A 13182-nucleotide genomic window follows, 5' to 3' on the forward strand; every position below is an offset into this window, starting at 1 on the left:
CCTGTCTCCAAGAAAAAATATGTCACTAGGGATGTAGTCTTTTTTGAGTCTCAACCCTATTTCCAGTCTTCTCAGAATCCTCTTCAGGGGGAGAGTAGTGGGTTGGAAGAGGATTCTCATTCTCCCTTCTTTTTTGTTCCCATTTCATCACCTTCCACTACTACTAGCTGTAACATTCCGGGTCAACCTAGTGAGACTTCCACTGTGCCAGTTGCTTCTCCAGATTCGGCTGATGCTCCTGAAAGTTTCAGTAAACAAGAAAAAGAGATACTTACATACAGTAGAAGGAAGAAGGCCCCTCAACCTCATGATTGCAACCAGTTGAACTCAGATCAATCTGTCTCTGCAATCCAAGGTAATTCTGATTCACTCAATTCAGATTTGGATCTTCTTATTGCTCTCCGTAAGCCTGTTCGTTCTTGTACCACTCGGCATCCCATAGCCGATTATGTTTCTTACTCACACTTATCCCCTGCCTATCATTCCTTTGTATCTGCCCTTTCCTCTGTATGTGTCCCTTCCAGGTATTCAAAGGCGGCATCTGATCCGATGTGGAAAGAAGCTATGAATGAGGAGATGAAAGCCCTAATGAAAGCAAGGACATGGGAATTGGTGGACCTGCCAGAAGGGAAAGGCACTGTTGGGTGCAAGTGGGTATTCACAGTAAAGCACAGGGAAGATGGGTCAATTGAGAGGTACAAGGCCAGACTTGTGGCAAAGGGATTTACACAAAAGGAAGGAATTGACTACAAGGAAACCTTTGCCCCAGTAGCAAAGCTCAACACAATCAGGGTTCTACTGTCACTAGCAGCAAAATTCTCTTGGGAACTTCATCAGCTGGATGTGAAGAATGCCTTCCTAAATGGTGATCTTCATGAAGAGGTATTCATGGAACCCCCACCTGGATATGATGCTGGAAAGAAGGTATGTAAACTAAGGAAAACATTATATGGTTTGAAGCAAACTCCCCGGGCATGGTTTGAGAGACTTTGTTTGGCCATGAAGAAAGTAGGGTACACTCAGAGCAGTGCAGATCATACATTGTTTACAAGGAGACAGGATGACAAACTTACAACACTCATTGTGTATGTGGATGATATGGTGATTACTGGAAATGATGTGAAAGAGATGAAGAGGCTGAAGGAGTTCTTAGCTTCAGAATTTGAGATCAAAGACCTGGGAAATCTAAGATACTTTCTTGGAATTGAAGTTGCTAGATCAAGAGAAGGAATCTACATATGTCAAAGAAAGTATGTGCTAGATCTCCTAGAAGAAACAGGCATGATGGGGTGCAGGCCAGCAGACACTCCAATAGAACCAAGCCATGGATTACAAGAATCAATGGGTGAGGAATACTGTGATAAGGAAAGGTACCAAAAGTTGGTTGGAAAACTGATATACTTATCCCTTACTCGGCCAGATATTGCCTATGCAGTGCATGTTGTCAGTCAATTCATGCACTCACCAAAGGCTCCTCATATGAGAGCAGTGGAAAGAATCCTCAGATACTTGAAAACTTGCCCAGGGAAAGGAATTCCATTCAGAAAAAACAGCAGACTTGAAATTGAAGCCTACACTGATGCTGATTGGGCTGGGTCCGTTGGAGATAGAAAATCAACCTCAAGTTACTGTACATTCTTGGGAGGAAACCTAGTCACATGGCGTAGTAAGAAGCAGAATGTTGTGGCTAGATCAAGTGCAAAAGCAGAATACCGGGCTATGGCACACGGGGTTGCTGAACTCTTATGGCTCAAGACTCTCCTTAATGAGCTTGGTATCAAGACTGAGGGTCCTCTCAAGCTATATTGTGATAATAAAGCTGCTATCAACATTGCCAACAATCCTGTGCAGCATGACAGGACAAAACATATTGAAATTGATCGACACTTTGTCAGAGAGAGAATTATTTCAGGAGAACTTTGTGTGCCTTATACTCCATAAGAGATGCAGATTGCAGATGTATTAACTAAAGGGCTGGCATCAACGAAGTTCAGGGACATACTTGGCAAGCTAAACATGATTGATATTCATGCTTAGCTTGAGGGGGAGTGTTAGAATGTTAGAGTGATGTTTGGCTTATAAGAGTTCTTATTAGCCCATTCTTATGTTTAACTTATCTTGTAACTGGGCTTGTATTAATGGGCCTGGGCCTAATCCTGTTTAATGATTTAAGTCATCTGGGTGTCCCATCACTAATCAGGGGCATCCCAGTAATTTCTTGTACCTTGTACCATATTCATCTATAAATAAAGGACTGGTCTACTGGATAGAACAGTTCGACATTCTCTTCAGTTCTGTGGTTCTCTTTTCCTCATTGCTACTTCGAGTATAGCTCTTCAGATTACAGTGTCTAGCTCTCCATTTAGCACCTTCTCCCTCACAAAGTGACAGTCAACCTCAATGTGCTTGGTTCTTTCATGAAACACTGGATTAGAGGAGATATGAACTGCAGCCAGATTATCACAATAGAGTTTCATTGGAGTGTTAATGTTGTACCCTACTTCCTGTAGAAGGTTCCTTAGCCACACTAATTCACAAGCAGTATGCGCCATAGCCCTATATTCTGCCTCTGCACTACTTCTTGCCACAACTGTCTGCTTCTTACTTTTCCATGTCACCAGGTTACCTCCCAGAAACATGCAATAGCCTATAGTAGACCGCCTATCAAACATAGAACCGGCCCAATCAGCATCAGAATACCCTTCTATTTCAAGTTTTCCCCCACTCTTGTATATCAGACTGCAACCCGGGGCCCCTTTTAGATACTTCACAATTCTCAGAACCGCATTCCAATGAGGAGTCAAAGGTTTTTGCATGAACTGGCTTACCACACTAACTACAAATGAGATGTCTGGTCTGGTAATGGTTAGGTAGTTCAGTTTGCCCACAAGTCGTCGGTATCTGCCAAGGTCTTCAAACACCTCACCCATATCACTACTTAGCTTGGTATGTGTCCATGGGTGTTTCAGCTGGTTTGGCACCCAACAAGCATGTTTCTTCCAGCAAATCAAGCACATACTTCCTTTGGCACAGGTTAATCCCATACTTGGATCTCGCTACCTCTATGCCCAAGAAGTATTTCAGTTTACCCAGATCCTTTGTCTAAAAGTGATCCTGCAGATAAGTCTTCAGCCTATCAATACCAATGTTATCATTCCCAGTAATAACAATATCATCTACATACGCTACCAACAGTATTTTTCCTCCCGGAGAGTCATGACTAAATACAGAATTGTCAACCTTGCACTGTTTCATGCCAAACTTCTTTACCACCTCACTGAACCTACCAAACCATGCTCGAGGAGACTGTTTAAGCCCATATATAGCCTTCCTTAGTCTGCACACCTTACCATCCTCCCCCTAGCCAACAAACCCTAGAGATTGCTCCATGTAGACCTCCTCGAGTAAGTCACCATGCAAAAAGGCATTCTTGATATCAAGCTGATATAGTGGCCACTCATACATGGCTGCAAGAGAGATCACAACACGAACTGACCCTATCTTAGCAACCGGTGAGAATGTCTCTGTGTAGTCAATGCCATAGGTTTAGGAGTACCCTTTTGCAACTAATCGCGCTTTCAGGCATTCAACACTACCATCAGGCAGATGCTTAACTGTATAAACCCACTTACAACCAACAGTTTGCTTCCCAGGAGGAAGAGCAGCGAGGTCCCAAGTATGATTATGATGAAGGGCTGAGAGTTCCTTTTTCATGGCACGGCACCACCTTGGAGAGACAAGGGCTTCCTGGACATCTTTAGGAAATTTAACTGATGATAACAAGGTAACAAACTGGCGATGGGAAGCGGAAAGGTGAGTAAGAGAAACATAATTAGAAATGGGATGAAGGGTGCAAGTACGTTTACCTTTTCGCAAAGCAATGGGTAGATCAATCTCAGATGCCAAGTGGGGTACTGGTGCCGGATTCGTCGACGGAGATGTAGCCGGAGGAGTGGTAGCCGGTCCACGTGGGCGATGTGTATACACATGACGGATAGGTGGGCGTTCAACAGGTGGTGGCACCGGAGGCAAGGATTTGGTCACAACTGGAACAAACTGAGGATCGACAAAGGGAAGTGGAAGGGGAGGAGGTGATGAGGAGGAAGAAGCATCACCATACCCCAAAAGAACGGAGTAGACTCAAAGAAACTGACTTCAGCACACACAAAGGACCGTCGAGAACCAGGATGGTAACACCTATACCCTTTCTGGGTCCGAGAATAGCCAAGGAAGATGCACTTGAGAGAACGGGCATCAAACTTGTCGTTCCCAGGACCCAGATTATGGACAAAACAGGCACACCCAAAAACTCTCCGCGTAAGAGGGAACGGAGACAAAGAGGGAAACAAGACCTGAAACGGAGACTGACCATCAAGGATGAACGTGGGCATCCGATTAATAAGAAAACAAGAGGTAAGAACTACATCACTCGAAAAAGGTTTGGAAACATGCATGTGATGCATTAGGGATCTTGCTATTTCAAGGAGATAGCGATTCTTTCTCTCAGCCACCCCGTTTTGTTGTGGGGTGTAGGTACACGAGGTCTGATGTATAATGCCGTGTTGGTCCAAGTATTCCTGAAATGATGAGGATAAATATTCGCGGCCTTTATCAGAACGAAAAACTTTGATGTGGGTACCAAATTGGTTACGAATTTCAGCATAAAATTTTTGGAAAATGGTAAACAATTCACTTCTTTCTTTCATTAAATAGAGCCACATCATCCTTGAAAAATCATCCACAAAAATGACAAAATATCTGTATCCATTATATGACATTACTTTATAAGGATCCCAAACATCTGAATGAACTAAAGAAAAAGGACTCGACACACGGTTATCAACCCTAGAACTAAAGGGAACACGATGGTGTTTCCCAAACTGACACGACTCACAATCCAAAATAGAAAGCTGACTCAAGGACGGAACCAAGGACTTCAAGACTTTGAGCGACGGATGACCAAATCGGCAGTGCCACTAGAGAGGAGAAAGAGATGACTGGAGAGCTGTTGAACTTCTACCACCACCACCGTCAAGATAATACAGTCCACCTGCTTCATGCCCTCCACCAATCTTCATCCCCGTCTTGAGATCCTGAAAGACACACAGAGAAGGATAAAAGGTAATGGAGCAATTAAGTGATTTGGCCAGCTTACTAACAGACATAAGGTTAAAAGGCAATTTAGGAACATACAGAACTGATGAGAGGGATACAGGATCTAGGTCAACATTACCAACACCACAAATTGAGGATGTGGAACCATTAGCAAGGGTGACAGATTGTGATGTTGAGCAATGAGATAAGGAGGAAAACACACATGGAGTTCTAGTCATGTGATCGGAGACTCCAGAGTCAATGATCCAGGGATTGGGTGTAGATGCCAGACAAGCCATACTTGAGTGAGCAAAAGTCGTCATGTTCTGCTGTAATTGGATAAACCTCTCATATTCGTCACGGGGAACACTCACCATCTCCTTCATGGGACCATCTTTGGATGTAGGAGGCAACTGGTCAGATGAATGATTCTCTTGTTTAAAGCTGGAACTTGAGTCACCGGTCGCGGCATGATTGGCCCAAGTTGAGGGAGGACCATGTAAATCATAACAATAGTTGATGGTATGTCCATACATACCACAATGAGTGCACTTCCTCGGCCTGAGCTACGTCCTCTACCATGGGCTCCCTCTGAATCTCTGCTCCCAGTACGACCACCGCCACGATTATAAGTAGACCCACCATTGCCACTTCGGCCATATGCAGAACCACTACCAACACCACGGCCAGACTGAGCTCCCCGAGTTCCACCTCTACCACCACGGCCTCTCGATGCAGCAAAGGTAGATCTATCTGAGATATTAGAATTCTCAGTAGATCCGATAGAAATCCTCCGAAGTCGAGCAAATACCTCTTCTAGGGATGGAAGAGTTGATCCCCCTAATATCTGAGCCCGTACTGGTTCATATTCAGACTTTAGTCCCACCAAAAATCTAGTCACATCAAGCTGCTCTCTCTGTTGTTGTTGAATCTTGACATCAAAAGTGAGGGGATTACTTCTGATTGCCCTGTTGCAGATTAAAGTACTCTTGATAAAGCTGATAAACTCTGGTTGTATTGTCCTGCCCCAAATACAATTTTTTCACGTGGAGGCATAGAGACTTGATTGGAGGCATAGAGACCCCCAAGGGAAGAGGGCGATCACTCCTTTTCAGCCCTTTCCATTATCTCCAATCGAACACAGAAAAAAAAGAGGAAAACCCTAGATAGAGTGCGCAGAGAATGAACCCTAGGCAAGCAGAAATCTAGGCAGATTTAACTTAGCTCTGATACCATGTAAGAATTCAGGTCTGCCTTAGAGTTCGGCCTGACTGAGTTCAATTATGTAGAAGAAGAAAGAGTGATAGAGAAAGAGAGAAAGAGAGAAGAGAGAATTCTGGTTCGAACTGAAAGAGTCAACATGACTTCTCCCAGTCGGCCAGTAAGTATTTATATTATTATTCAAACATAACTGAAAAGACCTATGTGCCCTTACTTAAGTTAAGAGCACATGTTTCAACACAACATTATAGATCAGCAACATCAATCAAGGTATAAAGATAGAAATACCCCTACGCTAACAAAAATGATACAAACAAAGATATGTAATGGATAATTGGTTGCTTAGTTTGTTACTAAAATAGTCTTAATTTTGTAGTTTAGATAGCGAAACAAGAATCCTTCAATATTTGATTTATTAAAAGTTGGAAAAACAAGAAAATTTAAAATTCATTTAACATGATCTATAAGTACATTAAATATAAATTAAAACCTAAATTAGTAATAGAATTTCATACGAATTTAGTCATCTTTAGTTTGTCTTGTACCATAGGTCCTAAGTCTAAATAGAGGAAGGTTGTGTTGGGATAACAGTTAGCATAAAAAATTTTTCTAAACATTTATGAAGGTGAATCCTAAATAATTCCCTCAACTAATTTTAAGGTGACACCCTGAAGAGAGATGCGTCATAAACCATTTATAGTAAAACTATAGAGAGACTAGGGGTGTAAACGGATCGAATTTGAATCAGATCTGGCAATATCCGAATTCAAATTCAATTAGAAAATTTGATATCCGAATTCAATTCGATATCTGACGGATTTTGAAAATTAATATTTGAATTCGAATTCAATTAAATATTCAAATATTCGATTTGATTTGAATTTGACTAATTAATTATTTTAAGTAATTAATAAATATATAAAGTATTTTATATTATTTAATTATTATATATATAAATTATATAAAACATTTAAGTATTTATATATTATATATAAGAATTAAATAATCGATCAAATTCAGATATTTATTGAATCGAATCAGGTCATATCCGAATTCAAATTCGATTAGCTATTCGGTATGAATAGGATAACCGAATTCAACCAATTAGATATTCGAATTATCCGAATACAATTTGATTATGTCGAATATCGAATTCGAAATCAGATTTTCGAATGCCATTGGCACCCTAGAGTTCATATATGGTATTCATTAGAAGCAATTTGTTAAAATAATGTCCAATTGTAGGTAAAAGCGGTAAGGTTCTTGCATTACTTTGGATTAGTGCAAGTAAGGAAGTTAGTTAAAGAAACAAAAATGTAATTACCAATATGGAACATAGGAACTTTGACAGGAAAGACTATGAAATTGGAAGACATAATGAATAGGATAAGAGTCAATATGTCATGTCTATGAGAGACCGTGAAAGGGGGAATCTAAGTAAATTGATGGAAATAAAAAACAAACTATGGCAAATAGAAGTTTAATAAAAGAAATTAATTAGGGACAGTAGAGGACAATAAAAGGTGTTGTTGGTCTTGATTAGGTGGAAATCCACATACTAAAAATTCAGTGCACACAAGCAATTGATCAGCCCATCACGTCAAAGTCAAGATTGTTCTCGATATATTTTCCTTTCTTCTCTTTGATCTTCAATATCAAAAAATTTAGGAATGGTTGGAACTCCTTATAAGATATAGCCATCTTACTCCTAACTATGACACCAAAGTAAGTTTAAGAATTACCATCCAATTTATTTGGGAGATTGATAGCTCTCAAGGTTCAATGGCATTACTACAGTAACTTCAAATGTTATAACAAGAATCAACCCCTATCACCCTCAACAAGGATACCTTTGGAAAGGCCCAATAATACAGCCAACACTCTTTTAGCCCGTGCCGACTGCTTTTTGGATTTTCACTTCTTCAGAAGAGCCTGCTTTGGATTGACAGCTTGTGCGATGAACTATGTCAACACAGCAACAGTGTGCTTTTGTTTATCAATGGTTTTCAGCATATCTTGATACCTTAAGGTCTCGGAATTAGATAGTATTCTGAAGTTATATGCACTTTAACCAGGGGGTATAAATGTGCAAGTTTTAGGAGCTAGCATAGAATAATGGAATTTTCTTTAAATATGATAACTGATATGAATAACTATTTAACTATATACCAACAAACCTGTTATAGAAAGAACTTCACCAACATTATCAGATGAATAGTTCAATCCCCCAAACTTTCTAGGACTGACAGCCCACAATGAAAAGATCTGCACAAGGAAGTTTGGCTTTCAAAATCAACCACTCAAAGATCAGTGTCACTGCAAAAGCATTCCTATAAGGCTTATAAATGAAACATGTTTCTTTAGTAGGAACTTAGAGATACAGAAATCCATTTTCTATCAACAAGCACAAAGAATAATGTAAGTTAAGAAAACTACAACACCAATGTATTTTCTAATCTTCATGTTATTAAGTTTCATTTTCCTTTCACATGTTATAAAATCCTCAAAGTTAAAAGTTATCATGTACCATAAGATTTGTGTATAATACAAAAATACCAGTTTTATGATGATAATAACATAAACTGTGCATGATGCAAGTCAATCAAGATGTCTAAAATTTGTCTCTACACATCTGTTTAAGAAAATACATGGGTTATTAGGATGCCCTTATACAATGAACCTAATTTCATATGACATGGGTGTCAATAGAAAGTTATTGAAGTAGAAAATTTCTAACATGCAACAATAGGCATCAGTTACAGGTATTAGTAATAGTAAACAAATAAAGGAGAGAAAATAGAAGATGAAACAAAAATTATTTCTACAATAGCTGCGGACTATATTAGACTTCCCTTTCAAATTAGGACACTATAACACACTAGTTCTAGGAAGATGTAAATCAGTCCTCTAATATCAAGATTAAACTTAGTGATTAGCAGAATAAAACAGGTCTGAATAACTGTATAAGAGAGGAAGATGGCGAAGAGAAGAGGTAAGAGAAGAAGTCTAATTATTCTCCCTTCTCCTTTAACCCTATTTTATTAATATCTAAATATTTGATGATGACAAGAATACCCTTAAGTGGGCAGCCAGCTTGGCAGTTACATAAAGAAAATAAAACGAGAATAAATAACAGGCCCATTAAGTGAGGACCATCAACATAAGATAAAAGATAAAATAAAAGATATTACAAGAGAGGCTGTTAGGGCCCATTCGGCCCAGTCTCTTTACATTCCCCCACAAGCTGAGCATAGATGTCAATCATGCCCAGCTTGCTTATAATAGTGTGTCAATTTCCCCCTTGGAACTCCCTTGGTCAAGATATCAGTCAGTTGCTCTTCTGATGTGATAAATGGTAAGCAAACTTCTCCTGAAGAGACTCTTTCCCTTATGAAATGCCTATCAACCTCAATGTGCTTAGTTCTGTCATGTTGAACAAGATTATGTGCAATGTTGATAGCAGCTTGGTGTTCACAATAGAGCATCATTGGTTTCTCGTAATCCACCCCCAATTCCTCTAGAAGGGATCATAGCCATAGTAATTCTGACACACCATGAGCAATTGCCCTGTGTTCTACTTCAGCTAAGGATCTAACAACTACTGATTGTTTCTTACTCCTCCAAGACACAATATTCCCAGCAACCAGAGCACAATAACCAGAAGTGGATCTTCTGTCATCAATACATCCTGCCCAATCTGCATCAGTAAAGGTTTCCAGCTTCATGTGACCATGCTTAGCAAATAGAATACCTTTCCCTAGAGTACCTTTCAAGTAGTACAAAACCCTTTCTATAGCAGCTAGATGAGTATCTCTAGGAGAATGCACAAACTGACTAATAACACTTACTGCATAGGAAATATCTGGACGAGTCATGCAAAGGTATAACAACTTCCCAAACAGTCTTTGAAACACTCCTTATCAGACAAAGGTTCACCATCTGTGGCAGAAAGCTTATGATTAGGATCAATGGGAGTGGAGATGGGTTTAGCTCCAAGTTTACCAGTTTCAGCAAGAAGATCAAGGACATATATGCGCTGAGATATGAATATACCATCCTTAGATCGAGCAACTTCAATGTCCAAGAAATACCGAAGATCTCCCAAATCTTTGATTTCAAATTCAGAGTTGAGAAATGCTTTTAGTTTACTAGCCTCTTCAATGCCATTACCCGTGACCACAATATCATCAACATAAACAACCAAGAAGGTCACCAGAGAGTCATTTCTCTTTAAGAACAGTGTATGATCAGATTGTGTTTGAATGTAGCCAAAGGAGACAAGAGCAGCCCGAAATCTCTCAAACCAAATCCGAGGAGATTGTTTGAGACCATAAAGGGATTTCTGTAGTTTGCACACCTTGCCTTTCATTTCTTTTCCATACACTCTTGGAGGTAGAGACATATAGACCTCTTCATGCAGTTCTCCATTCAAGAAGGCATTTTTAACATCAAACTAGTGTAGGGGCTAGTCAAAAGTAGCTGCCAGAGAAACTACAACCCTGACTGAAGTCATCTTAGCTACAAGAGCAAATGTCACAAGATATTCAATGCCATACATTTGGGTGTAACCCTTAGCAACCAACCGAGCCTTAAACCTTTCAACAGAGCCATTAGAGTGATATTTAATAGTAAACACCCATTTACAACCCACTGGTTCCTTTCCTTCCGGCAAGTCCACAATATCCCAGGTTTGGTTCTTATGCAATGCATCAAGTTCGGTCATCATAACATCCCTCCATTCAGCTTGAGATAATGCTTCCGGTACAGACCTGGGTATCACATGGGAAGAAACAGACGCAAGAAAGGAGTAATAAGAAGGGGAGAGAAGGTTGTAAGATAAGTGTTTGGAGATACAATGGGTTGTACACTTCACTTACCCTTGCGAAGAGCAATAGGAAGGTCAAGGTCTAGAACAATCAGAGATGGGTCGGTAGAGGGCTGACCTGTTTCCTCAGGAATGATGGGAGTGGCAAGGTGCTCTTCTGAAGGAGTTGAAACAACCTGCACATGTCTGAATCTCTGCCTTTGGTACCACCTTTGGAGAGCAGGAGCAGAAGCAAGAGGGGGAGCAGGGATATCAGGGGTAAGTCCAGTGGAAGAGGTGGACACCCCATGATCGGACTCACAAGGGATGGGAAGAGGAACAGCTAGAGACATAGCAAAGTACACATCAGATTTCTCCCCCTCAGGAGGAATACTAAAGAAGAGAGTCAACTCGGCAAAGGTGACATCCCGAGATACAAAGCGGGTGCCACGAACTGGATCAAAACAACAATAACCCTTCTGTGTGGAAGCATATCCCAGAAACACACACTTATGAGCCTTAGGTTCAAACTTATGCCTTTGGTGACTATGAATATGCACATAGCAAGTACACCCAAACACACGGAGAGGAAGAGAAAAGAGATCCTCATCCAGGAAGAGAAGACTAAAAGGGGTTTTAAAGCCAAGGACCTGGGAGGGCATACGATTGATCAGAAAGGTAATACTAAGAACAACATCCCCCCAAAACTTTATAGGAACATGGGATGCAAATAGGAGGGATCTGGCAACCTCAACCACATGCCTGTTCTTTCTTTCCGCCACCCCGTTTTGTTGTGATGTGTAGGAACAAGAACTTTGATGAATAACCCCAAAAGTTTCAAGATAGGTGGAGAGGGTTCTCTCAAAATACTCCTTAGCATTGTCAGAGCGGAATATTTTGATACAGGTATTAAACTAGGTGAGGATGAGTTCATGAAAATTTTCACAATAGCTGGTACTTCATCCCTGGATTTCATGAGATAAATCCAAGTGTAGCGTGAATAATCATCAATAAAAAGGATAAAGTACCTGTAACCCCCCATGGTTGGCATGTGATATGGCCCCCACACATCAGAGTGAACAATATGGAAAGGAGAAAATGATCTTTTATTGCTAATTGAATAGGAATGTCTACAATGCTTTGCCAGCTCACATGATTCACAATGGAGACTCGATAAAGACACTCCTTTAAACATATCTGGGCACAGATGACTCAAAGCAGAAAAGGACAAGTGACCAAACCGAAAAATGACATAATAAAATTTTGTCAACAGACTCTGGCACAACTGACTCTAAGGCAACTCCATGAGGTGGTCCCAAAGCTTGATCCGGTGTGTCCAGCAAGTATATTTCGTTCGCCTCATGGCCACTCCCAATCATCCTCTGAGACTGCAGGTCCTAAAAAACACAATGAGTGGGAAAGAAGGTTATGCTGCAATTCATTGACTTTGTTAAGCTACTAACGGATAAGAGGTTTGTGTTAAGCTTAAGGACATGAAGAACAAAAGATAAGAACAGAGTGTTAGAGGTCTTTATATCACCTTTACCAAAGACGGGGGCAAGGGACCCATCGGCAAGGGATATTTTCTCTTTTCCAGAGAGGAGGTGATATGAGCAATAAAGGTTAGATAGACTGGTCATATGGTCTGATGCACCGGAATCAATAACCCAAGGGATTTTATGATTACCTGAAACTGAAGCATGATTTGCAGAAGCACGAGTACCTGAGTGAGCAAAAGCCGATGAAGATGATGTACTGTTGGAAGGGCGAGTTAAAGAAACCGTAGCTTCCAGGTGATTTAGTAGCCTCCCGTACTTCTCAAAATCTAGCTTCATTGCAGCCAATTGCTCAATAGTTGATTTTTCTTCACTCTCCTTACTTCCCCCTTCAGGCACTGTAGCAGCATTAGCAGTCTTGGATTTTCCCACCTGACTGCTCTTCTTAGGGTTATTATTGTTCTTAAACCTATCAGAAAGAAGTTCAGGATGAAGCTTCCAGCAGGTGTCCTTTGTATGCCGTGGTTTCTTGCAATATTGACACACCTGCTCTCTTTTCTCAGTAGG

The 13182-nt window shown here is 40.5% G+C and overlaps 1 protein-coding gene across 7 annotated transcripts in view; it reads right to left on the minus strand.

Annotated features, from left to right (window-relative positions):
* Window positions 1-13182, minus strand: part of LOC148845669 (protein ZINC INDUCED FACILITATOR-LIKE 1-like) — a 102752-nt gene that overhangs the window by 28048 nt on the left and 61522 nt on the right. For all 7 annotated transcript variants that reach the window (XM_088954328.1, XM_088954326.1, XM_088954327.1 and 4 more), the window contains one exon: window positions 8493-8580. In XM_088954328.1, coding sequence (XP_088810454.1) covers window positions 8493-8580 — 88 coding nt within the window. The remainder of the gene's footprint in view (window positions 1-8492; window positions 8581-13182) is intronic.

Source organism: Nelumbo lutea, chromosome 7 (genome assembly GCF_056320005.1).
Source record: "Nelumbo lutea isolate HS-2025 chromosome 7, American lotus-T2T, whole genome shotgun sequence".
In the NCBI taxonomy this organism is placed as follows: domain Eukaryota; kingdom Viridiplantae; phylum Streptophyta; class Magnoliopsida; order Proteales; family Nelumbonaceae; genus Nelumbo; species Nelumbo lutea.